Source organism: Phocoena phocoena, chromosome 10 (assembly GCF_963924675.1).
Source record: "Phocoena phocoena chromosome 10, mPhoPho1.1, whole genome shotgun sequence".
In the NCBI taxonomy this organism is placed as follows: Eukaryota; Metazoa; Chordata; class Mammalia; order Artiodactyla; family Phocoenidae; genus Phocoena; species Phocoena phocoena.
In genome coordinates, this window is record NC_089228.1 from 31,203,192 (window position 1) to 31,230,813 (window position 27,622).

The window sequence follows — 27,622 nt, forward strand, 5'->3', positions numbered from 1 at the left end:
AGGGTGGAGATGCAGAGAACTTTTAATAAACTTGTAAAGGGCCACACATGATTTTTCTTTCATGCAGTACTGCACAGTGGCTAAAAACCAGCAGAACCTGGATTTACTGCCATTTCCTAGCTACATAACTAAACTGTTGAACCTGTTTGCATCTCAGTTTCCTCCTCTGTAAAAACAGGCATAATAACCAAATCTACCTCAGAGAGCTGCTGTGAGGATTCAACGAAGTTATGCATTCAAGGCACTCAGCACAGGGCCTGGTCCATACATAGGAAAGTTTAAAAATGTCAGCTCCTATTAACATGCATTTAGAAGTTGTTAGTCCCCCCAAAAAAGCCATGGGAGAAGTGTAGCTTTTGCTCTTGAGTAGATCAGTTTCACTCTCCATGCTTTGTCTTGGAAACTACATCCTCTGCTGGGAGAAGGGGATTGGAAGTTCAGATGCTTAAGATATCTTAAGATTGGCCAATCCTGAATAGCAAAATTTTACAAGCCAGCAGTTTTGATGTAAACATGGTTGGACAGCTACTCAGATGATAACTCTAAAGCAGCAGGGCTCACACTTAATGTGCAACCGAGGGTCTTGTTGAAATGCAGATTCTGATTCAGTGGGTCTGAAACGGACCCTGGGACTCCATGTTTCTAAGAAGTTCCCAGGGGATGCTGAGGCTGCTGGTCCAAGGATCACATCTTAGCTTCAAGGCGCTATAAGCAGTGCTGCCTCGTTCAGTAGTCACTAGCCACATGTGGTTATATACAGTTAAATTTAACTCAATTAAAATTAAAAACTCAGTTCTGGACTTCCCTGGTGGTCCAGTGGTTAAGAATCCGCCTGCCAATGCAGAGGACATGAGTTCGAGCCCTGGTCCGGGAAGATCCCACATGCTGCGGAGCAACTAAGCCCGTGAACCACAACTACTGAAGCCCATGTGCCAAAATTAACTGAAGCCCAGGCGCCTAGAGCCCGTGCTCTGCAACAAGAGAAGCCACTGCAATGAGAAGCCCACGCACCGCAACGAAGAGTAGCCCCCCCCACTCGCGGCAACTAGCGCAGCAACGAAGACACAACACAGCCATAAATTAAAACAAACAAACAAACAAAAAAACTCACTCCCTCAGTTACACCAGCCACATTTCAAGGGCTCAAGAGCCACATGTGGCTCATGGCTACCATACTGCTCATCGGAGATGTGGGACATTCCCACTGCTGCAGAACATTCTACTAGACTGAGCTGCCCTAGAGGTTACAGATGACGGAGGACTGAACACAAAATTAAGGAGTCTTTGATCGCCAGACCACCCCCAGGCCACACCCTCCCCTACAGAATGCCAGCCGACTCCAATTTTCTAAAAAGTCTCAAAAGCAAGACAAAACAATACACGCCTCTCTTTCCTAACCAGCACCAGATGTTGCCGTGCAGCCTTGCCAATAAATCTCCAGTAAATAATTTACGTATCACTTGGCATCAAGTGACGTGGGGAGAACAGGGGACAAAGTTGACACACAGGTCCCTCCTGTTGTGGCAGCTGGTTACACAAGCTTGACGGACATACCAGCCTGATGCATACCTGTTTAAATATTTTATGACCAAACTGTTATAAGAGGACTCTGCGGAAGCTTCTTGGAGCCGACTTCTCCACATCAGCTCCTTTTGGACAGAAGCGTTTACGTTACCTGAGTTCACTTGCCACTAAATCCTCAAGAAGGAGATAAACGCCTCACAAGATCCAAAAGAAATCTTCCAGATGCGTGAAGGCAGCTCTTTGCCCTCAACAAATGCCAGCTTTATCTCCTTCCGTAGGGTTTAGTTAAGTTGGCCACAGAAGGAACTTCTGTTAAGAAGCCTTTAAATGAAACACAAGAAAAACATCTGCACCACAGTGACCAGTCAGTATCCTTGGTACTCTCCAGATGAGGCCGCTTCAATCTGTAGACCGTGACCCTGGTCTGGGTTCTATTTGGGTTCCCTAATGTTTGAGACAACTAGCAGTACCAGTCCCCCTCAGGGGAAAGTGAGACTCTCAAATGTAAACCAAGTACACGGAACCAATCTGAGATATGAGGTTGAGTTTTCAGCAATCCAATACGTTCAAGAACTGGGGGGCAGCTGAAGGCTATTTAGAAACCCCTCTACCCAGAAATCACATTCTGGGATTTTGGTGCTATTTCACAGCCAAACGGCTACATCTGATTCAGTGTCCTAAGACCCAAGGGCATCCCCAATACTTCTTAGTTTGGCTGAAGGCTCTAATGCAACCCTGAATTAAGCGCCCTGTTGAAGCCAGGGTGAAAAGTTGCATTTCCTGCCATTCTAAGAGGTTGGGCTATGTAACCACCTGCCACAACGCCAGGGTTGGGATTAAGGTGGCTGCTGTTCAGAGCATGGTTCTGGAACCACCGAGACCTCACTCTGCCTCATTCTAGCTGGTGCCCATAGCTGGATCCTCTCTGCATCTCAGTTGTTCTATCTTTAAATGGTGTGTGTGTGTGTGTGTGTGTGTGTGTGTGTGTGTGTGTGTGTCAAGAAAAGCTACTCACCAGACTGTGGCAAGGATTTAGGGAAATAACACTGATACAATTCTTAACACAGTGTTTTGCACGCTTACTATAAATAAATCAGCATCATAAAAAAAATCACAATTGACTTTCTTGAGGAAAAGGAAGCCAATAATAGCAAGCTGAACATCACTGGACTGTTAGTTTTGTGTTTGTTTTGTTTTGAAAGCCCTCCTTAACCCTTGACCAATTATTAACAGGCCTTCTTTGTTTCTCTGGAGTGAATATTTAGAAAACAAACTCGTCTGCAAATGTTGAGGAGTTTTGCTGACCGTGGCTGCTTTCTGCTCGCCCCAATGGTCTCATGTCCTGAATGCGACCCTGCTGCAGGAAAGGTCCCCTACGCCTGGCAGCATCCGTGGTCAAAATGTGCTGGGGCCCCTGGCACAGTCGGAGATTGAAGGGGCCTCGGGAGTCCAGGGCCTCACTGGCTGGACTGTGGCCAAGGAGATGGATGTTTCCTTGTGTCTCACCTGAAGGCTCAGAACAGTGAGGCGGCGGGCATCGTCAGAGGGCGCGATCACCGGCACCAGGTAGGGACTTTCTGGGATGTGCTCATCATTGAACTTGATAGACACCTCGTAGTTACCTGTGGGGACAGGAAGGACCCATCATGTCAGAGATTCTGGGAAGGTGGTTCCAGAGTGGCCTCTTGTTTCTCTAGCTAGGGCCAAAGTGCCTTCCCAGAGACCCTGGCCCACTCCATGGCTGTGGCTAATTGGGTCAGAGAGGGTCACCTGGCTCAATGCGATTTTCTTAGTTGGAAAGGGCAGGGATTCTTTTTTTTTTTTTTTTATCTTAGATATTCTGTTTAATAATTTCAAAGAGCATTGAAGCACTGAAGTTTTTGTTCTGTGTTTCACCAGGGTATATGTGAATCCCCACACCAATCACGCATCAACATCTGGTGTGTATTCCCAATTTCTCTCCAAAGGAGAGGCTTATGACAGAGCATTTTATTAAAAATTATATACTTAAGAATAAGAAGGGCTTCATGTAACTAGGATCCCATTACTGATCCTGAACTATGAAGTGTAAGACATAAACTTTGAGAACAGGGGTAGAAGCAGAGTGATAACTAGGAAAGAAAATCTAGTCAAGGAAGAAGGGCAGGGATTCTTAACCTGGGCCCACACAAAGGGTCTGTGTACAGTACTCAGGAGATCCATCAAACTCGAATGGGAAAAACGTACATCTTTATTTTTACTAACCTCTAACTGAAATTTAGCATTTCCTTCCTTTAGAAAAGCTGACAAGAAACCACAGCACATTAAGACTTGTGATTTTGTCAACAAAAACAATCACTTTCCAGCTTTATATATATATCTTGACATACCATTTACACTCACTGCCACTTAGAAATTAAGGTAGTTAATAGACCATCACCAAATTGTATGATTTAACGTATTAATGAAAACGTGTATACGTTGCTATGTTGCATATTTGTTCCTTTAAAAAGATTCTGATAACAATATTTTATTAAAGTTGATTTCTTTTATAATCTGAAGTATTTTATTTCATGTGTTTAAAAATATTTCCTGAGATGGTCCCCATGGGCCTCACCAGATGCCAAAAGGATTCATGGCACACAAAAGGTTAAGAATCCCTGATCGAGGAGCTCAGATGCTGAGGCCACTCTTCTGGGGCAGCCACACCAGCCACTGGCCACGGGTGGGCAGAGAGAGGCTGGTCAGTGGGAAGAATGAAACAGTTGAACAAGAGCATAAAGCAGTGAGGCCAAGAGACAAGGAGAACAAGAATTCCTACCCCTTTGAGGCGTGGCTGGATATCCTGCAACTGGATTTCCAGGACGCATTCCCATGGGCCCATACAGATAAATTCCTCTTCTACTGGAGCTAGCCTGATGAGTTTCTGTTCCTTACAACCCAACCATCCCTAAACAAGGAAAACGTCCTCCATTGGCCCCCGAGTACCTACCAGGCTCTTGGGCAATATAAGACACACCACATGATCCGTTTTTATGGTCATCAAACGTAATCTCGGCCTTACTGGGGCCCTCAACAGCGATGGAGAGGCCCCCGGCACCTGCCTCCCGGGTCCAGATGCTGAATTCAGCTGAGACAAAGAAACACCTGGTCAATGACTGAGCCCAGTATAGGCCCCTCTTCTGGCTCAAACATGGGGTGCTGGGTTCTGTTTGTTGCCAGTCCTTTCCTCTTTCTCTAACCCCAAGCAGAACCCAGGCAAGGGCATTGGTGATGTTTGCTAAGCCCCATCCATGACTACACTAAGCTCATGGGCGATCAGACATCTTTGGAATACATGCAAACCAAGTCAGAACAAGATGAGAACGTTCAGTTTCATCCCCAGAGACTTTCCCACTCAGCAACCACCACTGCAAGGGACCTTCACAATCAGTTTTATAGAATTCTAGCATGTTCCAAAGAACATTAGCCTGCAAGATGCCCTGGAAACGGTTTTATGACCCTGATGCTCTCTTAGAGACTCACAACACACACCCATAAATTACAGGCTCCGAGAAGTCCTTCAGTAAGACACTTGTTTAGCTTTGGGTAAGCAATTCCCAAATGTCTTTAGCCACGGAAGCCTTGTTTTAAAGAAGGCCCCTTCACACCATCCATCAGTAACATACAAAGCCTTCCTTTCAGAACAGGGTGAAGAGTGCAGGATGCTCACTCTGCCAGGCTGAACTCAATCTTCCCAAGTAAAAAGCCTGCCCAGAACGCTCACCTGGGACTCCTGCTTCTCCTCGCTCTAGGCCAGGGCCTCCTGCCCGGACCTTCTGGGCGCCCCCCTCACCCAGAGGTCCCACAGTGAACTGGAAGGGGCTGCCAGTGACGTGCTGGCCGCGGTACTTGACGCTGACGGTGTGCACCCCCATCTCCTGGGGCACAAACCGGACACAGTGAGAGTTCTTTCCCACAGGCACAATCTCTGCCTCGGTCACGCGGCCTGAGGGGCTGGTGACGTGGGCCGACATGTCACTGCTGTCGATTTCTGAAAGGGGGCAGGGAGAAAAAGAGGAGGGTCAGGGCGAGGGCCTGAGGGGGAACAGGACGTGCAGGGCAAGCAGCAGACGGCAAAGCGAGTGTAGGCCAGGGGTGCGGGGTGCTCAGGCTTCCTCCCATCCTGGCTAGACGCCTGCCCTCCTGTCTCCCTCAAATCCCTGGGTGGTCGTGGCCAGCATGGAGAGTGCAGGGCCCTTCCAGCCACCCAGTGCAGAGAATATTCTGGGGGCACTGACACGTCTTGCCTCGCCGAGCACTTTGACAGCCTTCCTGGCTGGAGCTGAGTTAATTCCACACAGCAGTGTCAAACCAGAGCTTGGGCTGATAGTTATAGCATGTAGATAACAACAACAATGATGGCTCAGATGTTTCTAAGCAAATGTGACATGGGGCCATCAGTCATGCTTACAGGGGCTCTTTTCCATAGGTAAGGACAGAAAACACAAGAGCCCTCATCCCTCATTGTCAAGAAGCCTTGGCATTTCTTTCAAGCAACAAGACAAAATGCGTTTAGAGGAAAAGGTGAACCCAGCTTGGTCCCAGTGGCAAAGGGGAAACCATGCGTGAGCAAAGCTTTGAGCAAACCGAAAACGAGAGGCCACACTTCCAGAAACATGACGCCTCGGGTCCCCAACACCAGGAAGCAGACGCGTCTGCTCCACCCAAGGTGATCTGCCATGCCAGCGACCGTGCCTGCACTGACGAGGTGGAGACAGGCGCGCTGCATGCTGGGTGACCAAGTAATGCCATCACCTACAGCAGCACGAAACCGCACCCTCCAGCCCTACAGGATCTGGGCAGCAGCTCATGACTCTGAGCCCTGAGGACAGAGAAAGGAAGGAGGTTGAGGGGAGGGTCACCCCACATGGCCTGGGTCCGGAGGATATCTGGAGGCTGGAGGGCCATCCTCCCTTCTAATTGACAAGAGAGGGTGTTTTAGGTAATGATGGAAAAAGTTAGTCTCAGCCAGAGTCATCTAGTACCACTGAAAAGAGTAAGAAGGAGTCAAGAGCTAGACAAGACTTTAGGGAAAGGGTGACTGACCACATCACACAAAGATAAGAGACAAATAGGCAAAGGGAACAGGAGAGAGAATTCCCCAAATGAGAAATGTGAAGTCCACTCGTCTCGTGACCAGAGAAATGCAACTGAAAACTGGATACCGTATCTTTCCATCAGATTGATCAAAGTGAGAACCAAAGACAGTGGCCAGTGCTGGTGGGGAAACAGAGAAATAGGCCTCAGTTCGTTTTCTGGAAGACAGGCTGCCAAGGCATAGCAGCATCTGAAACGTACTGGCCCAGCAATCCCACTCCCGGGCACCCATCCGAAGTGATGACAGATGTCACAGAGCACTGATTAAGGGGTCAAGGGATGGAGATGAGCATACATGAAATGAGAAAACCCAATGAGGACATGCACCTAGACGTGAATTGGAATCTTATACAGTCATGAAAAGGATGATGGGGAAGTATACTTTGGTGTGGAAAGATGTCCACAATACAGTGAGTGAGAAGTACACCAGAGGGATCTGAGACCGAGCCCGTGTGTCTAGGAGGCTGGAGGCATCCAGGCTCCAGCTCTGGGCCTGAAACGTGAACCACAGTCTCCCTGGACGGTGGGATATGAGGTTAGACTTACTTCCCCTGTTTTTGAGCACCTGAACTTTTTATGATCACAATCAACACGGTGCGTTTTAAGTGATTCTTAGTCTGGACGCTACAGTAATGAGGTTTTTACCAACGGTGTGTCTAGAAAGGAAGAACCCATCAGGTAATGCTGAGAAGGCAGAGCAAGAGATATACCACAAGTCAGGAAAGACGGGAGATGCAGTGTGGATCTTCCTCTGGAAACTAGAAGCTCATCACAACATGAGCTTCATCGGAAGACGATTTAGATTTTCTGTCTTCATAGAACCTGCAGCTCCATAGCACATGCCAGAGGAGCCTCAAGCCTTCACTTACACAGTCACTTCTTAATAGAAAGAACCTGGGCCACATTTCAGACAGACGATGGCTGTGTTGGGCAAAGGGCTAGATGTGGTCCACCCACCCAGCCTTGCTTCGCAGGCCTCACTCCAATTTTAGGAATGAAAGATACGAATGGGAATTAGAAGGATGTCACTGGGCTGACACCTCCTTCCAGATATAAGCATCAGCAGGGCCAGTTCTCTCACTATTAGTCTAGTCGACAGACAGTAAATGAAAGTCTAAAAGCTTATCTATTTTTCCCCCATGTGGTACGATAAAGCTATTTTCATCTGGAAGAAGGAAAAGTAAATAGATTTACTTTTCTTGGATGGGCCTCTGTGAAAATAAGTATTAAAAATATTAATGAATAAATTTTTAAAAATTAAATTCAAAAACAGTTCCCCCCCAGCAGACTCAGATGGTACATTCTGGGCCAAGCCCAGCCTTGGTTTCCGGTGGTGCCCACTGCCCTGACCCCCGAGCCCCTCGTGCTCACCTGGGATCTTGAGGTTCAGGTCACAGATGCTCCCAACAGTGGCCACAGATGGGGCTCGACTGGTACGGGTAATGCTCTCCTTGACTCTTCCCTCCCCGCTGATCTTCACGGTAAAGGGGCTCCCTGCAAAAACCGAGCAGGCCCTTGAGAGCAGCCCAGAGGGCACGCGTGGCATTTACAGAAAACCCAAGCACGGGACAGGGAGAGCAGATGGGGCCACACATACCAGGCACGTGCTCATCGGCAAATTTGGTGGAGACGATGTAAACGCCAGGCACGGTGGGGAAGTAGGAGACCTTGCAAGTGCCGTCCTCCAGGTCCTCTGTCTGGATGTCCACTTTGCTGGGGCCTTCCACTGCCAAGGAGATGCCGCCATAACCTGCAACACAGTAGCCCGTGGCTGCTATGACAGCAGCTCATCAGGAAGGGGGAGCCTGATGAATGCAGAAAGGACCTCCACCCCTGGAAATGCTCCAGAAAGGAGAAAGACAGCAACGGTGGCCCCTGTTGGACAGCGCTGGGCACAGGAGTCAGTTAAACGCTCTGAGAAATCCTGGAGTGAAATATCCTGGCTGAAGGTGGCCTTGACCACACTCTCTTCTCAAGGGTATCCACTAATATCCCACCGACCATCTGTCCTGCAGAACCCGCTGCGGGGGACACTTTGACCACCTGCTTCCAGGAATGGCACATGCTGTCTGGGGGTTTATTACCAGCTGCAGGCCTGAGAATTTGACATTTTTAACTGCTCCTAGCTGCCTCGGATGCCCAGCCAGGGAACCACTAAGACAGCAGATCTAAAGCTTTAATAACCTGAGGAATCAACAGAGAACATAAGCCCATCAGGACCACAAATTCTCCAGCTCCTTGCCTTGGGAAGGTGACTTTATCCAGAAATCACCAATGCAAGCCCATCACTCAAAAAGGCAGAAGGTGAAGACTCTGGGATGTGGAGTAGCTTGGAGTGGCCCAACCTAATTCAGACCATCTCAAAGAGGAAACAGGAAGAAACTCCTCATTTGCACGAAAGCAATGCTCAGCTGAACATGACTTTGACCCGCTGGCCCAACATTCTTAGTCTGAGATGAGTCAAGGAGACCCTGGGGAGCTGAGACAACGGTGGGAATATTGATAATGAAACAGATCTGCGAGTTGTTGTGGCTCTGGGTTCAAATGCCAGAAGCAGATGGGGCTGCTAACCCTGCGAGCCTCAATTTTTTCATCTAGAAAACAAAGATAATACCTACTTTGCCACTGCTCTTGGGGCTTAAATGATAATCATGTAAAAGGGTCTGTAGTTTGAAGGATGCTCACAAAGAGAAGAAGGTTGGCAGGATAGAAAGAGGGAGTAATGTGAGCAGTAAGAAGCCAGTTCCAAAGCTCCGGGCCTTTTCCCCTGGGACCACCCCCCACAGACCTGCATCCCTCGTGTCCACGATGAAGTCAGACATCTCGAAAGTCCGGCCTTCTGACAGGCCACGGCCGTAGACTTTGGCTCTGCGGGCATCCCCAATCTCTGACTGGACCACCATGATGGACACGGGGCTGTTGGCCACGTGGTTGCCGTTCTTCTTGATGCTGACCAGGTGTTCACCCACCTCCCGGGGGATGAAGGAGATGCCTGGACCACAGCACAGATTGGGGGTTATGAGGTGGGAGGGAGGGGTGAAGGGGAGGAAGCAGGAGGGAGACCCAATGGCAAGAACAGGAACAGGACTTCCTTCCTGACTTTCTGGCAACCCAGGGTGTCCAAGAGGGTTGTCAGCATTGTAAGGCAGAAATGCTTGGACTCTGACCATGCATGTGACCCAGCAGGTTTATCACATCACACTCTAAGGTGCTACCGATTTCCCAGGCAAGGACTGGGATCCCGGGCAAGGAGGGAACCCCCATCTCCCAGTCAAGACGTCCCGGCTCCTGCTGGGAGGGCAGGTCTGAGCTCACCGATGTGGTTGTTGGGCAGCCTCTTTAGGAGACAGGGCTCGTCGCGGCCGGACGGGGCCTTGATACTGGCCGTCAGCGTGCTGAGGTCAGTCTCACTGATGTCAAGCAGGAAGTCGGCAGCAGAGCCCAGCTTCACCTGAGAGCACCGTCTGCTGTCGTCTGGGAAACACCAGCCCCAACACAGCTCCGTTACACGTGGTCACCCTGGCTCTCCAGAGCTCTCACACCACATGCCATTTATAGATGAACAGGCAAGAATTAATTACGCAAACTTAAGTGACAAAAACACGCCCCGGACAATAAGCAGACCTAACCAACGAAGAATGACTGCTACTTATGCCTGGTTACAGGGAAGATCTGAGTCCACACAGACCACATTTATAACCCACTGAGAGCATGATCTGAACAGAGAGCACAACAGGGGTCAGAAGCAGGGCTTTGAGTCAGATAATCTCCACCTGAATCCCAGAATACCCACATGAACTTGGCTAAGCCAGTCTCTCCAATCCTCAGTTTTCCCATCTGTAAAAGGGACACAAAAATCTGTCTAGAAGTGATGCCGATGAGCATCTCTGAGCTCACTCATGCAATAAGTATTATTTGAATGCCTCTATCTGAGGGCCTCCTTATTTGGACGCTGGAGTCAGACTGGCACAAATAAGTGCCCTCCAAATGATGTGTTTGCTTTTCCCGGGATTACCAGCTGAAGGAGGAATTTAGCCTATCTAATGTTGGCCTTGCATCCCTAGTTTGTTCCCAAGGAGACGTTGTGAAACCTAAATCTCAGACGTGCCTAGCCTGCTGCCCCAGGTCTGATGGGAGGGGGGCTTATTGGGGCAGGGAGCCTCCAGCAAGTTGGGCAACTCTACCTGTGATCTTGGCTGTGAAGGGGCTGCCAGGGATGTGTTTGTCATTGTACTTGACCAGAATGCTGTAGTCGCCTGGCAGGGTGGGCAGGTAGGTCACCGTGCATGTCCCATCTTTGTTGTCAATGCAGCTGATTTCCGCCTTTGAGGGTCCCTCAATAGCCAAGTCCAGGCCACCTGTCAATGAGAGGAGGGAAGGAGAGCCATCAGGGAGAGTGTTTCTGTGTTTCAAAAGGGATCATCTCTCATCTGGGACAGCCCTGATGCCAGGAACGTCAGACTGACACAAGCCATGGACAAGGGGCGTAGGTCAGAACAAAGCTATTTACATGGTGAAAGTGCCACTGGGAAGACACTCCACCATCTGAATTCTTCCTGCAAGTGACCCTGAAGTTCAATTCTTCCATACGTGTGGGATGAGGAAGGGATGGAACCCCACGCACCAATCACACATACAGGAGAGGGTGTCACACACAGACTAGCACTGCTGCTTGGGGGCTGGATGCCATCATGAAAATCCCATTAGAATCGCAAATTTAGAAATTCCTGTGATGACAACGCACATGGGCACAGAGCTAGAATAAGCCACTAAATGATTCATGTGGCCCTGTGGATACATGTACAGGTGCAAAAAGAACAAAATCAAAAATCTTATCTATCAAAACACACGTAAATTTCAGGAAAGTCACATAAAACATTTCATAGTATGAGCGTGATTTTAATCAGAACACGAAGGACTTTAAAATTTCTGTTTTGGGTAGAAGACAGAGGAGCTCTACGTAAGAGATTTGTATGAGAGAAAAGACAAGAGCCTTATTTTTAAAGGCTTCCCTGGAATTGCATCCCCTTAACTCTCCGAATGACAGCTGAGACCCACAGAACCACAGTACCTTCTCCTGCGTCCTCGGTGACAATGGTGAAGGTGGCGGTTTTGTTGGCCACTCCATACACCAGGCCCGGGCCATATGCAGAAACGCTCCCGCTGTTGGGGTAGTTCACGTAGAACTGGAGCGGGCTCTCTGGGTTTGCAAAGAACACACACAAAGTTGGGACTCATGGGGGGTTGGGGGGATTCACCTAACAGCAGCGGGTGTGGCATCTCCTGGGCAGAGCAGAATGCAAGAGGACACTCTGTGGGGCTCCCCATCCTAGGATACCCAAGGGGGTCTACTCACTATCGACCCTTCAGTGATCACATGAGAAAAACAGTCCCCAGGGTGCTCCAGACTAGAGGGGGGCTGAGGCAGGGGAATCTGGTTCAAATGGACAAGTAAGGAGGGAACAGCTACACCTGGGCTGGGTGACGGGGGGTGGGGGGGAGCAGTGGAGAAAAGAAATGACCCACTATAGATGGAATGTGACTGGAAAGGTCCTTTGGGAAGGCCGTTTGCCCATGACTTTCAAAGTCTGTGAGCCCAGCCCGAGGAATCTATCCCAGTGTGGTCCTCTCCACTCAGGCCCACTCCCAGCCCTAGGCTAGTACTTCCATTTCCACAGAATTCAGGTGCAAATTAGGAAAAGAACCCAGGGTCCAACAACAGGGGGGTGGTTAAATCAACATTAGTCTACTTGCAGGTCACTAAAAATAATGAGGGAGATCTATGTATACTAACTTGAGAGATTATCCATAATGTGTTGCATTAAAGAGAAAAAGGCAAATTGCTATATAAATGTCAATATCCCATTATATTAATACCCTATATAATATTAACACCTATTATAATACCTATATAATAATATATACCCATCATAATATATTCCTATGTAATATTAATACCATTATCCCAGCCCAAAATAGAACAAAACTGCATGCCTATTTGTAGGTACAGAGAGAGACATTTGAAAAGATACACACACCAACATTGGAAGTAGAAGGAAAATGGTAGAAAGACATTTTTACTTTTTCTGTATCTGCACCTTTAGAACATTTAAATAGAAGCAGATAAATACATGTTTGCTTAAACTAAAGCAAATATCAAACTGGGAGAAGTATTTACAACTCCTATCACAAAGGGCTTATCTCTCCAACATTTAGACTGCTCTCAGAAACTGATATGACAAAGGCCAATCATCCAAGAGAAAAACTGAGCCAAGGATACAAACGTCCAGTTCAGAGAAAAAGAAGTACAAATAGCATTGATACTTAGCCATATAGAAAGTTGCTCAATTTCATTCACAGGAGAAATACAAACAAAGCAATACCGTTTTTGAACTATCAGTCTGGCAAAGATCCAAAAATTTGAGAGCCTATTCCACTGGCAAATTGGCGGAAAAGCAGGTGCTCTCCTACATGGCGGGTGGGTATGTGAACGGGAAGGGATTGCGTGAAGGGCGCTTTGGTGAGATCTGTCAGAATTGCAGGGCTGTTGCCTGTGCCCTGCAATTCCTGCCCTGGGAACCAAATATCTCAGATACACCCTGGCAGGTGTGAGATGATGGGTGTACAAGGCTATTATTCACTGCAGCATGACCAGTAATCACAAAAAGTGGGGAAGAACCCAATTGTCCTCCAGTGGGAGAAATGGTTCACATGTAACATTCACCCAAATGGCCGGACACCATGAACACTCTCTACTATTCAGATGCACAAAGTTTTCCAAGATACACTATTAGATGAAAAGGGCAAGGTCAGAATAATGTGTAGCGTAGGCTACTGTTTATGTAACAAAGGGAGAGGGATTAAACATCTGTATTCCCATCTGTTGTAGAGTCTTAAAAATATTCTGAAATCTAGCATAAAACATCAATAACAGTCAGGTTCAAGGAGAGGGCAGATGGGGGATATGGGTGGGAAGGAAACCCTTCTCCACATCATTTTTAAACTACGTAGATAGGTTATGTACTCAAAAAAAAAAGAAAAAGAGTAACACTGCTGGTTGATGGACGTGAAACTTGAGCTGGCTTTCCTTGTCAAGAGCAGTGTGACAATAAGGCAGCTTGTCCTCTTCTCACAACCTCTTCTCCCATCCCACGCTGCTCTGGGCTCTGCAGGCCCGGCTGGAAAGTCCCTTGACGTGTCTCACATTTTTCTCCCAGCTCACTCTTTGGCCATGCTTGGCATAGTGACAAAGACAAACAATCGCAGACCGAAGGGCCTGCACTGTGACCCAGGACACTTAGCTGTGTCATCCCTGCTGGAAATCAGCTGGATCTGCTGGGGTCACAGCCTGTTTGGTTTTGCAGGGACGCCTACACTGCATTCCCAAATCTGCCACCGAAAACCACACAGCAGGTGACTGAACGACTGACTACAACCTCCCAGATGTTCACGTCCTGAATCTTGGAGTCCTGCAGGGCCAGTCAGCCAGGGCGCTGAGCCCGACTTACCAGGGATGTGGCTGCCCATGTATTTGATGTGCATCTCGTGGAGCCCGACCTCAGTGGGAGCGTATCTGACAGTGACCGTGCCATCCTTGTTGTCCACAATCTCAGGTGTGGCTGTCTTCCCAGAAGGCATGTGGACCTCTCCTGTTGGAGCACATGGAGACAGGGCAGTGAGCCCACCAAGACTTCCCCCGAGAAGCTGAGCACAGAGGTACACGTGGCCTTCACAATAAACGTTTTCAGATACAAGAACACTTCACACCATTGCCTAAAACACCACGTTCCACAACCGGAAGCAGAGACGTACCTGCCTTTATTTTGTTCTATTTTGTTTCCACAAAATGCAGCAGGCAACTCACAAGTAAAGGGTCTTCTACTTTTGTACTGACAAATGAGAAGCTCAAACAGGACTTGAGAAGACCATGAGACCAATTGGATTGGTAAAGCGTCAACTCAAAGAGAAGCAGGCATTGAAAGGAGGCTAGGAGAGGAAGTAACTCTTGTACAACAGACCTCAGTGTCAATGTCATATCTGGAAAAGTGGAAGAATAAGAGAAGGCAAGAAAAGGGGGGAATAGGAACGTGATGGTCGAGAGAGATCTAAACACAGTGGTTCTCCCCTTACAGAGCATCTCCGGCCCTCTCTCCAGGATGCAAGTTATAAATGAACCACCTCTTCTGATATACACACAGAACATTCTGCAATCCCATGGGCTCATGGACTGACCCAGGGATGCTGGGTTCCGGACCCCAGGTCTGGGAGACAGGTGGAACCAGCTCCTGCGCACTGTTTGGAGAGCTAGTGCAAGTGAGTGAGAACAAGATGGCTTTCACGTCAGTGCTTACCGGTGATTTCTCCTTTCCTGACTGCAAACGGAATGACCAAGTCGAAAGGCTTAAACCCCAGGCCGTTCATGTCACTCACTGGGACATAGGCCTCTTCAGTTACCTAAAAACAGGAAGCAGCGGTCACTGGGTAAAGTGGACAACAGTGTGAGCTGGGGAAGCTACAGGGGGCAGAGCAACTGGGAATTTTGCAAGCTCGTACAGCCAGGATTTGGGGATGCGGCTGCCCATGCATTGTGGGCTTTGGCTAACGGGCTCTGGGGCCAGAGCAGAACCTGAAGAATTGAAGGAATCATGCTGACCAATTGCTAAAACTCCCTAGGCTGTTTGCTTGTGAAATTCCCAGTAGCGCCCATGGGAAAGCGGAAAAGTGAGAGACAGCAATGTCTGTGAGTCCCAAGAGGTTCCACCTGGAAAGGTTTAGTTGCCTGTGGCCTGGAAAAGAAGGTGCGTTTTAAGTGGCAGAAAGTAGCAGCGGTGGCTTTCCCCCTGAACAGAAACCAAAAGTGCAAGTGGTGGCTTTTAGAGTCAGCAGGAGGGCTGAGACAGCTGTCCATCTTTCTCCTTAAATGTGGAGACAAACTGCACCGAGCGTGATCACAGACATGGTGGTGGGCGATTCGTGGAGCGCGTACGATGACACAGGTGGGTCTCATTACAGAGAAAGCCGGGATCATTGTGATGCACTGATCAGTGGGGACAAACCAATGACCAGGACACCCAGAGGGCTTAAGCAATCCCCAAAAGCAGGCTGCAGCTTTTCTGCAATGAAGGCTGAGTAAACAAAGACATGGAAAAGGGAAAAATAAAAACAAAAACCAAAAGTGTACCCAGGGCCTGAATCCGGGGGGACATGCATTTACCGGTGCTTCCTCCACAGCTGCGACTTTCCCATCTGTGGCCTGGTCAGTGGCAAATGGAAATTAGTTGGGAATCACATTGAGGGACATCGCGACTCAGTAGATTCTACAACCCGAGGGCTGCTTCCTCCCCATCTGTCTTGCCTAGCAGAGAGCTACTCCCTGTAGCGGGAGCCTACCTTCTTCCCACCGTTGTGGAGAGCAAGTTGGCATCTCCTCTTCCAATGTCAAATCCATATGCCCTCTGAACCCATGACCCACTTCTAGGAAGCAAGCCTATAGAAATACTGGCAGGAAAGTCTATAGGTAAGTCATGTGTGCAAAGGATTTTACTGGAGCCATTCATTGTTGGGAAAGGCTGAAGTAACCTAAATGTCCATCTGTAAGGGAGTCGGTTAAGTAAATTATGTAAGTCTGTACAGTGGACCCCGGTGCAGCCATTCTGAAGAAGCGATCAAGTCAGATCAATTAATATGGAAGGGTATTTACAGCATATTGAGGGAAGGAAGCAAGTTGCAAAGCAATGTGCATGGTTAATCTCATGCACAAAACTGACATGTTTCTTGTATAAGCAGGAGAAAACCTAAAGCTGGTCACCCCTGGAGCATGAAATTGGGAAAGGGGTCTCTTGTTACTTGGTATGTGTCTATAGTTATGTTCTAAAAGTTTTTATAAATTCATTTTTTAAAAACCAGAGACTTTGTGTTCCTGATCCAATCACCCTGATAAGGTATGGGTCCCCTCTCAGTTCCTTCTTCTCCCACAATAAAAGAATTGGAAAGCCTCCCTTCTGGAGGAAAACTTCCGTGCTCATGTTTAGCCCCTTTTGTGTATTCTGGCATCTCAGAAAAGGGGCTTCACTTACAAAGGCAGCTTTGTAAGCTTCAACGTTTGCAACAGCCCTATCCCCCACCCCCTGGACCATCTCAGGTTGGGCGACTCTGGGACACATCAGCCGGGAAGATCTTTCAGTGGCTTCGCTATAGCCTTTGATCAGTGACTTCTTTTTTTTTCTTTTTTTTTTGGCGGTACGCGGGCCTCTCACTGCTGTGGCCTATCCCGTTGCGGAGCACAGGCTCCGGACGCACAGGCTCAGCAGCCATGGCTCACGGGCCCAGCCGCTCCGCGGCATGTGGGATCTTCCCAGACCGGGGCACAAACCCGTGTCCCCTGCATCGGCAGGCGGATTCTCAACCACTGTGCCACCAGGGAAGCCCTGATCAGTGACTTCTTAACAGTGACAGGCAGAGAAGCTGCTAGACCCGTGACTTGCTGTGCACGTCTGTGAGATGCATTTAACTCAACCAGCCTGCTGGAGCTCCTGCAGACATTTGCTGCAAAGGCAGTACAGGGTGTTCATGTCCTTTTGGCCCCAAGCTTGCAGGGGAAGACAGCGAACCTAGCCCCAAGAGGCCAATGAATAAAGAGTGAGCCCATCTAGGTAAGGCTGGAGGAAGCTAGGAACGGGAGAATGAAGACCTAAAGCACGTGCCCTGAGTGTCATCCCTTCCTGCCTTCAGCAGTTGTTAGGGGGCTAGTGCGTTTTACACAAAGGATCCTTGCTCTCTGCGCATTCCTTGCTCTGTGTGCATTCCAGGGCTGAATGGACATTCATTCCTAAAGAGTTTGGTGGCCTCCACTGCAGGTTTCTGACTCAACTTCTAAAACGGTCCTTGGTATTTTCTTCCTGATTTCCTCACTCACACCCTCCAAACGTGGTCTCTTATCTCCAGCCCATCCCACCAGCAGGGCTCTGACCTCTGCCCAATTCTAACCAACCAGATAAAAAACTCCTGTGGGCTAAAAACAGATTCTTACAACTACAACTGGGACTTCTCTGTAAATAAGAAGGACATAAACTTTCTAACTGCATCTTTTTCTCCCCTGAGGAGAAAAACACTCCCAAATTAACAGCGTCAACATCCTTGAGACATAAAAAGGCTCCAGGTCTCTGGCACAACGTTTATAGATAAACAAACATCTATGGAAAAGAATAAAGGTTCAGCAGATTATAGAGTGGGAGACAGACACGGGCTTCTGTCTGGAATGGAGTCTTCGTGTCCTTCTCTGCTGCTGCATAAAGCGAAATCATTAGATGGAGCTTTGTAGGCTGTGCGTGGGGCCAGGCCACTGAGTTCTGTAAACTTTGTGGTCTGCTGCCCATGGCATCAAAGGACACAGGTGAGGACGGTGCTCAGCAGCTGTCCAGAGCAGGCAGTCTGGGTTCAGTGGGCTCGAGTCTGATCCCCGCTCCTATACAGCATTTGTAAAAGGGCCAACAATGCTTAGTTTTAAGGGTTAAATGAAGGACTGCTCCTGAGGTTTCTAAGTCCTTTCCTGGTTGAAGAACCTCAATAATCGAAGGAGGATCTAAAAGTCACTCAGATTTGAAAATTAAACGGCCGAGTCATTCTCTGGCTCAGAGGTTTTGCATAATGGTTTTCTTTTATTCCAGATGTTCCTAGCTTCAAAAAGACAAGCTATTGCCCCCTCATCATCAAAGTCTGAATCTTTCCAAAACACAACTGGAGGTACTTTGAGTCCTGGGATATCAGAGTCAAGTCTCCAGACATAACAGCCTCGGGAACCTCTCTCCTCCAGGGGAGGAGAGAGGAGGAAGAACAAGCAGGATGAAAATTTGTAATGTTTTACTCATAGACGTTTTCGTCAAAGCGTATCTTTCTGAGCTGGGCTTAGGCCAGGACATTGCCTAAGATCCTTAAGAATGATGGACACTCTGGTTGCCAGTGATTTCCTAAAACCCCTTAGAGCCAAAGGGTCCCTGGGTTTCTAGAGATTACACAGGATTCTGCAAGGTCATGACTGCTTAAGACAATTTTTTTTTAAAGAAAAGAAAAAAAAAGTGGCCGTGGATGTCTCAGCCAGGGTTTAACAAACAGCAGTCGTTACTGTTCCTGCTAACAACAGCATGCTCTAGAGAAGGAATTTTCCTTACCATGACAGTGAAGGGGCTGTTGGGAATATCAACGCCACCAAAGCGCACGTAGATGACATAGGTGCCCGGCTTGGCGGCCGTGTAGAAAATGTCATAGGTGCCATCCTCATTCTCGATGACATCAGCCTCAGCCTCAGTGCCGTCTGGGGTCAGAACCGTGCAGGTCACTTTGCCTTTCCCGGCAGTCTTGGCATCTACCACAAAGCCCACTTCCTCGCCAGTTTTCACAGTGGAGGCGATTCCAGGACCTGGAGAAAAGTTTAGGAGGAGAGAGTGGAAGCTTCAGCCATGGACAGCAGCTGAAGGCCCAAGAACAAATCACACACGTTCGTGTTGTATCTGTGAATGTTAGACCTTCAACTACCGCTGTGCGGAGGGACGTCCCAGAGATGCCCTGGGGAAGATGCTGCTCCAGGGAGCATTCTATCCATTACTTATTAAATAAGGTGTATCTGCAAGTTGTGAGTGATAACCATGTGTTAAACCGGCTTTGCCAGCATTCAAGTGTATGGGGATGAAGGTCAACTTTCATCAGCAAACACATATTGGGCATTTTCTTAAGTGCCAGATACACACAAAGGTGAGCAAACCACAGCCTCAGCTCTCAATATGCTCAAAATCTAACAGGGCAGATGCATGCAGGCTGGACACCAAGAATGACAGCTCAATCTGTGTTGGAAACACCGAGGGGGGGACTAAGTTATCAAAAAAATAATCAATGGTTCTCCAAAGAAGCGTCCTGCAGCACATCTATGGAAAGTTCTATGAATTTATATCCCAGGGTTGCCACATTGACAGAGGGCTTCCTGAGAAAGGGGAAATGGCTGAATTCTGAAGGCTGGGTACCCTTGGCTAGGGAAGACTTACAACCTCTGTCTCCAAATGATGACCCGTCTATCTGTCTGTCTCTCTGACTTGTGGCACCCCTTTACTGAGGATCCACAGATCAGGGAGTGCAAAAAACTGTGAATTAAAAGCACCCCGGCAAAAAAAAAAAAAAAAAAAAAAAAGCAAAGTGTGTAGAAGCAACAGGGAGTGATAAGGACATGCTGAGACAGTGAGTAGTAAGGGAAGACTGAAGTTTGGCACTGAATGACAGACTGAGAGGTAGGGCCAAAGGAGCCCCCAGGCTGAGCAGAGTATCCTGCAAGAGCTGCGGGAAGGAGGAGAGCCTGGAAAGCCAGGAGGAAGTTCCCACCCAGTATTCACATGCCCTCAGGTTGGCAAAGACAATCCAGTTGTCTCTGGAACAGCACAGACCTAGGAGGTGGCAGACTGGCCATCGTTACAAAATTTCTCAGTCTTGTGGTGGATGAGCCAAAAAGCGCCAAGCTGAGCGATTTACAGCCTCACCCTGAAAGCCAAAAGATTTTCTCCTTTCAGAACAAGACGAAAGGGCTTCCCTGGTGGCGCAGTGGTTGAGAGTCCGCCTGCCGATGCAGGGGACACAGGTTCGTGACCCAGTCCGGGAAGATCCCTCATGCCGCGGAGCGGCTGGGCCCGAGAGCCATGGCCGCTGAGCCTGCGCGTCCGGAGCCTGTGCTCCGCAACGGGAGAGGCCACAACAGTGAGAGGCCGGCATATCACACACACACACACACACACACACACAAAAGAACAAGACGAGATATGAGAGAAATAGGACACATCCAGGGTGGACCTCTGTTTAGTTTTATTTAAAGAGAAGCAAATCAGTTTCATTTCAGAGATGGGGATTCATGGTTTGAAATCTGCTTGAAGCAACATCAGAGTTGCCCATGATATTCAATTGGTCATGTCTTAGAAATGGAAGGAACTGTTATGCTCTAATATTCCTGGAGAATTCCCAAGAGACTCAGACGTAAGTCCTGAGTGTTGAGGAGAAACCTAGATCCTTTCATGTGCTTCTCTAGCCCTGGCCTGAAATGCTCTTGAATATATCTCAAATAACTAAACCATCTACTCATGAAAGGCATAAATTTGATGCTTTTCATGGGAGCCACAGTTGAAATCGCAACAACTGAAATCTCAACAATCACCCACTTCAAAAGTAACGGTAATAGTTTCCATGTGCCTGGCACTTGCGCTAAGCACTTTTCACGTCTGACCTCATCTAATCTCTGCAATAGCACTGCGAAACGGTCTCTGATCCTTGGAAGAGCTTCTTGAGGTTCAATGTTTTCCAAAAAGATCTTCCATCTAAGTCTGCCTGAGGCTAAGAGTGGTTGAGCATCTTGCCCTGATCACACAGCTATTAAGTGGCAGACGCTGGCTTTCTGAGGCCAAAACACACACTCCTGTCCTTGAGCTGCACTCACCTGTGGCCAGGCACTTGCTGGCATCGCCCGTCTGTGTGGCCCGGATGCGGTAGGGAGACAACGGGATGTCGTCCCCACCGTAGGTGACCCCAATCATATAGCGTCCAGTCTTGTCGGGGATGTAGGTAACAGCGTATGTGCCATCTTTATTATCATGGACAATGGCTCTTTTGGGTTTTCCCTCTTGGTCCTGTGGATCACAGAGAAATGCTATTTAGGATGTTGTCGTCAAGATGTAGAAACCATTCAAAGAAAACCTTGACAGATTTTGCTCATTAATTAATGCCTCTAGTGGGAGGAAAAAAGAATTACTGGCTTAATACATTTTGGGAGGTGGTGGGAGCAGAGGGTCATAGATCCCTTTAACACTGTGATGGACATGGTCAGTTTTTAGTGAATTATCTGTCAAGGGAACGAACAGTTTTAGCTCCAAATCCATCGAAATGTAGGGAGACAAGGGGACAGAGGCTCCTGCTTCTGCACCAGCACCTTCACTCTCCTTTCCGTCTTTACTAATAGGAACCTAATTCTTAGCTAGGTATGCTGCTTCCAGAATACGAGACTCCACTTCCTAGTATCCTGGGCCACTAGGTACAGCCATGGGACTTATGACAAACTTCTGGCAAATGAGAAGAGAGTGAAAGTCTCATGAGGGACTTCTGACAGGGCTGCTTAAGAGAGCTGATAGAGTTGGAAGGTCCCATTGTCCCTTCTGCTCTCTTCCTCTTTCTGGCGTGCCATGTGGATTGGATGGCCAGAGCACCAGCAGGCTCATGGTCCATGAGGAGACCTTAGGGACAGAAGCCACACGTTAGGACACAGGAGCAGAGAGGTGGAATGGAGCCTGCTTCCTTGATAAGCCACATAGCACCCAGGCGCCTTGCCCGGCCTCTGGGCCTGTCTAACAAGAGAGAACTATCCCATGTGTTTAAGCCACTCTTAGTTGAGGGTTGATTGTGATATGCAGCAGAACTTAGTCTTAACTAATCCAAAGGGTAATTTTAAACATTCAAACAACAAAAGATAGGAATAGATATAATAGAGAGCAAAATATATGAGATTCACCAAAATATGGTACTTGAAGCTATACTCTCAGACTTCTCAGGCAAGCCTATTTGTTGTCCTGTACAATTACCGACTCTCTAGTGGGGAAATCAGACAAACATTTGTGTGAGGCTAGAAATTAGTTGTTAAAATCCTGGTTCTTATCCCTGGCTGCGAAATTAGGTCTTATTAATGAAGTTTGGCTCCAGAAAAATCATCCAAGGTTACCGTTATCTGAACAGCAAGCAGGCCTTCCCCGGCATCTCTGGCATCGATGGCAAACTCCACAGGCAGGCTGGCAGGCACACCATAGGTACTGAGGCCAGGGCCACTGGCGGTCACTTTGCTGGCATCGTATGTGGGAAGGACCTTGACCTTAAAGGGACTTGACAGACATACACACCCCAGTTCAGTATGGATACACTTCAACTCAGCTACGTCTGACTTCTCTTACACAAGAGACTGGGATTGAGAGGGAGGATTTCTACAGCATATAAGACTTAAGTGCCAAATCCAGCAGAAATTTACAACCGTGTAACCATCATACAACAGACCAGCTTTCCGTAAGTGCATTCCATGGGTTACAAACTAATTTCCAAATTAGTTTGGGAAACATGGGGTTAAACACATTTAACCCACTTTTGTTTTACTAACACAATGATCACCAAAATGGAAAGAAAAAATATTAAAACTGATGTTTCGATATTATCTTGTCCTCTTATTTTCTATTTTTAGTATGTTTTAGATGATATAAGACCTATTAGTCAAATACCACATAAATGTAATTTATAAATTTTACCTTTCCACAGAGCTAGAGCTATACGTATACCTTCATGTAAAAATATGCACATTTGGGGTACAGGTGAAACTTTTAAATTCTAAGTATGATAAAAAAAATCTTTGGAGACTCTTCTGAGAGGTAAAGAGCTTAAGCAACATTTTTTCTATTAATAAGAATGAGGAACAGGTTTTTATTCAACACCTTCTGGGAATGCTATGGCCAACCAAATTCTCAATTAAGAAGTAAAAATTTTTGTCCTAATTAGAAAACAAGTTGCATGGTCACCAGAAAGAAGACCTTGATGAACTAATGCACTCCTTACTGTCAGCTCACCTTTACATTAAAGATGGCTGAAAGGAACAAATGCAAGGGGGGCACCAAGAGAGCAGGAGGCACAAACATCAAGGCTAGTGTATTTTAACACCTGTGCAGAGCATGCCGGTTCTCAGTGATGCTGATCAGATGGATGGATGGGTAAATGAGTGGATGGATACATGGATGGATGGATACGTGGGTGGCTGGACAGATGGATGGATACATGGATAGATGAACGGATGGGTGGGCCACCAGAGCAGTGCTGGTCACCAGAGGGGTGGGCTTGAACCCCTTCCCTAAGTGACAGAAGCTTACCTACGAGGGATCTCTTCATCAGCATATTTAACCGAGACCATGTAAGGCCCCTCCTGGGATGGGGTGTAGGTCACTGTGTGTGTGCCATCCCCATTGTCCACCACGTTCACGGGCTCCACCAGACCTGAGAACAGAGACGAGAGGGCTGAGGAACTGCCTGGCTTCCCCTTCACTCCACCTGGGCTGAGTTCATAAAGGATCACATTCATCCAAGAGAGCTATTGGTTTCCACTGATAACACAAAGGCAAGCAGGCCATAATCAGAGGCCTAAGAAATCACAGGAGAAAGATTCCCCAATTCTTAGTTGCAGAAATGACCCTGAGAGACAGCTTTCTGTTGGCTGAACTACACTCTGTTGGACCTAGAGTATAATTAAGGAGACTGCCTGCACTTGTTGCTGGAGGGCATATGGTGAAGATGCTTGTTGCAGACATGCTATCCTTGCAAGCTGGTTAGGCATGCTTGGGATGAGGTAATTTTACTCTACAGCCAAGAAAGGGTCAAAGAGTCCAGAACTCTGAACAGCAAAATTTAACCAATGGGCCAGCCAGTTAAAACTTGTATCCAGGGGCTTCCCTGGTGGCGCAGTGGTTGAGAGTCCGCCTGCCGATGCAGGGGACATGGGTTCGTGCCCCAGTCCGGGAAGATCCCACATGCCACGGAGCGGCTGGGCCCATGAGCCATGGCCGCTGAGCCTGCGCGTCCGGAGCCTGTGCTCCACAACGGGATAGGCCACAGCAGTGAGAGGCCCGCGTGCCGCAAAAAAAAAAAAACTTGTATCCACCTCCGAGCAAAGACCATCATGGCAGCAGCATGCTGGGTGTAGGGCGCAGGGCAGGTGAGGTGCCGATCTCATGAGGGTGAGAGGGCTCTCAATGTGACATCTGCAGGGGACGGTTAGAGGTCACTTTCAAGCATAATCAAGGCATGCATTAGGTTGGTAGATTCTAGATCCCAGTTCTGAACCTGAGTGTCAGGATGCATCAGCTGAAGGGTAGGTAGATTAATCAAAGTGTGGCATACTCATTAAGCAATGCACATGAGGCAGGTACAAGGCAATTTCAGAGTTAAGGCCAGCAAGAGACATTCGGGTTACGTAAATCAGAGCAGCAGCTAATAGGAAAATGCAAACCTGTCTCCATAAAGTCACCCTTCAGGTCCCGTTTAAAGAACTCTGACATGGCTTTCAAGGGGCTGAGCCTTGACTGGGAATCCGTCTCATCAACTAAAATTAAAAGGCTGTTATTTCAGAGTCCTCTGTAATAGACGTAGATATCTCAGCAAAGCTTTTCTCTCTTTCTCCCCTCTGCCCTGCCCTGTCTCTCTCTCTGTCCCTCTACCCCGCCCCCACCACACACACACACAGGTCTTGAAGCTCAGTAACTCTGTGGAATCAGATTCCAGCCCTATGACTTCATTTCCCCCAAAACCATTTCTGCTCTGAGCTTCAAAGGGCATAACCTCCTGCTGAAACCCATTAAGGAGAAAGTTCCTCTTCAAAGAAGGAAGCCCTCATCTGCCACTTCTGTGAAGCCAAGAACACATCACTGAGTAAAAATCCAGATAAGTTAATATATTAGGCAGAGACTGGCACATTTTAAATGCTGGAAGAGGAAGTGTGATCACCTACTGAAAAAGGTAAATTTCAACGCACATCAGGGCTTGTCCCAAAATGGCCTGCTAGCCTCACCCAACCCAAATTCCAGGCTGCAAAAGGGGAGGCCAAGTTGCCAGCAAAGCCCATTCCCTAAGAGACCACCTCTCTCCAGGGAGCTGGGACGATGACAAAGCTACGTGTCACATGGGCTGAGTATTGCTCATTTCCAGAAATTTGGGGTGTGTTCCCACATGAGCACCAAATCCAACACCCATGCAAATCCAGACCCACCCCAGTCACCTCACAAATGCTGAAACACATAATTAAGCAGTTGCGATAATTTTACATGTGAGAGCCCAGATACTACTTGTTTTAAAAAAATAAAACAACATTTTAAAAAGACATTTAGGGTCATATTATTAAATGACAGAAAAGACAGGCCGCCGGAAAAATAACAGGCCTGCCAATTTTTTAAGCATAAACTTCTACAGTTTAGCTAGAACATGGAGCAATAAAGTAATTTAAGAAATTTAACCTAAAGTTCATGACTAAACTCAAAAGCAAAGTGCCTGCTCTGGGTCATGGCTGCCCCAGTCCAGGGCAGGTGAGTGTCGGCAGGAAGGCAGGATGTGTACTTACCTCGTGGGCCCATGACCCTCACTTCCAGTGGGGCCAGGCCGGCCTTGCTGCTGTCCACCGTGAAGGACTGCAAGACACGAGCTCGGACACCCGAGCCCAGCCCAGGGCCAGCGATCTTGACCTTGCTGGGGTCCACAACATCCTTCACAGGAACCCTGAAGGGGCTGCCTAGAAAAAGAGGTCACAGGATTCTAAGTACAGCCCCCCTTAGTGCCTGGAGACCCTCCTTGTGTGCACCCAGAATTGCACCATTGCTCTACCCAGGCCCTCACTTACACCAGCCCCAGTCAGTTTCTCCTGCCTTGCTGTGTTGTGCACCCAAGTGCACCTACTGTGTACAGACATGGCGCCAGGTTCTGGGCCCAGAGTGCTTAACAGCTCTCCAGGAACCCCGTGCAGGAGAAGGATGAGGTAAGCAAGTCACTGTAACATCATACACAGCCCATGTTGGGGACTTGTACCAGGTGTTGGTGGAGCACTCAGAAGACAATGAATCTGGTCTCTGGGAGACCAGAGGACGCTTTCCAATAACATATGAGACATATGGGTGAGCAGATGTCACTGAGAAGGGTTTCAAGCAGAGAGACTGGCATGTGCAAAGGCCTGGAGGTGAGGGAGAGGACAGGCTGTTGAAGGAACTGAAGGAAGGAACTGAGTGGTGGAAGAAAGGCATGGAGAGGACTGCAGGCTGTGCAGTCCACATCCAATATCCTCTCCCATAAAAGGCTCCTCAGGGGCCCCTGGACTCCTGGCCCTGCAATATAGCTAGCACCGCCCTCCCACCACCACTCATGGCCTTCTTGGTTCCCTGGACATTTGGGTGAAGCCTTGCTTTCTCCCTGAGTGTAAGCTGTGGTCCCCCTGCATAGCTGACCCCACCGCTGACACTGGGGCCCTCTGACTCTTTGAGGGTATTGATTTTAAAGACTGATGAAGCATGCGAAAGGCAGGGGGATTGGAATTTGAGAAAAGCACTAAACACAGAAACAAGAACTGGGCCAGGACCCTCATGGGATTCCTCTACCAAGGGAGACCAAGTAAGACTTCCCCAGAGGTGGGCCAGAAACAGGAGCCCCAGCATCCCCAGCACCATGCCTCAGGCTGCCAAGTCCATCACCAAGGGGCAACACCCATCTCTTGCAGAAGTTCTCATTCTCCCTGTGACGCCTGGTAGTTAACGATGTCTAGCTGCCACAGAAGCCGAGGTCTCTATGCTTTGTATCCTAGAACATTTGTACTTTGTAGAATCAGGGGTGGTAAATTACAAAGATCACACAAAGAACCAAGGCCCTGGCTTTTTTAACAATAGCAGGGCTTCAATGGTATCTGATTTCTTGGTTAATTGAAATAAATGGCTGACCCTGGCAGAGACAAGCACCACGCTCCACGGTGGAGTTTAGTGATACAAAAGGGAGTTTTATTTTAAAGAGAGATAGTTGAGGATTTCAGTATCAAGAAGTGATGGCAAGGAACTAACTTTGAAGCCAATCTCCAAGTTAGCCTCCAATGGAAGTGGTCTGAACTCAGCATGAAGTAGCCAAGAACCAACAAGGTAACTTTAGGTCTAGAGTGGCAGATACCAGGCAATCTATGTCACTCTCCCATTCTGTGCTCCAGGCAGACATGATCAATCAAACACAGCAGCCTTTCTTCCTGACGCAGTCATCCCACTTAATCCAGTGGTCAAAACAGCCATCACCAACAGACCACAGCTGACCCACCAGAGGAAACCTGGATATGCCATCGCGGGTAAGACGGGATACTTGGTTAAAAATAACCCTACTATGGGTTTGTGTCAGGCCAGCAAAAACCAGGCTAATATTT

The 27,622-nt window shown here is 48.1% G+C and overlaps 1 protein-coding gene across 4 annotated transcripts in view; it reads right to left on the bottom strand.

The window, feature by feature from the left end:
• FLNB (filamin B) overlaps nt 1-27,622 on the bottom strand; it is a 139,240-nt gene that overhangs the window by 12,141 nt on the left and 99,477 nt on the right. Inside the window, exons 25-42 of one of the 4 annotated variants that reach the window (XM_065884651.1) lie at nt 25,799-25,966; nt 24,695-24,787; nt 23,562-23,685; nt 22,379-22,535; nt 21,107-21,296; nt 18,810-19,057; nt 15,824-15,895; nt 14,994-15,096; nt 14,151-14,291; nt 11,714-11,842; nt 10,827-11,000; nt 9,958-10,116; nt 9,431-9,634; nt 8,240-8,392; nt 8,014-8,136; nt 5,270-5,536; nt 4,496-4,633; nt 3,031-3,146 (exon numbers count right to left, since the gene is read on the bottom strand). In XM_065884651.1, the coding sequence (XP_065740723.1) occupies nt 3,031-3,146; nt 4,496-4,633; nt 5,270-5,536; nt 8,014-8,136; nt 8,240-8,392; nt 9,431-9,634; nt 9,958-10,116; nt 10,827-11,000; nt 11,714-11,842; nt 14,151-14,291; nt 14,994-15,096; nt 15,824-15,895; nt 18,810-19,057; nt 21,107-21,296; nt 22,379-22,535; nt 23,562-23,685; nt 24,695-24,787; nt 25,799-25,966 (2,759 nt within the window). The remainder of the gene's footprint in view (nt 1-3,030; nt 3,147-4,495; nt 4,634-5,269; nt 5,537-8,013; nt 8,137-8,239; nt 8,393-9,430; nt 9,635-9,957; nt 10,117-10,826; nt 11,001-11,713; nt 11,843-14,150; nt 14,292-14,993; nt 15,097-15,823; nt 15,896-18,809; nt 19,058-21,106; nt 21,297-22,378; nt 22,536-23,561; nt 23,686-24,694; nt 24,788-25,798; nt 25,967-27,622) is intronic. The other 3 variants (XM_065884653.1, XM_065884652.1, XM_065884654.1) reach the window with 3 other exon arrangements.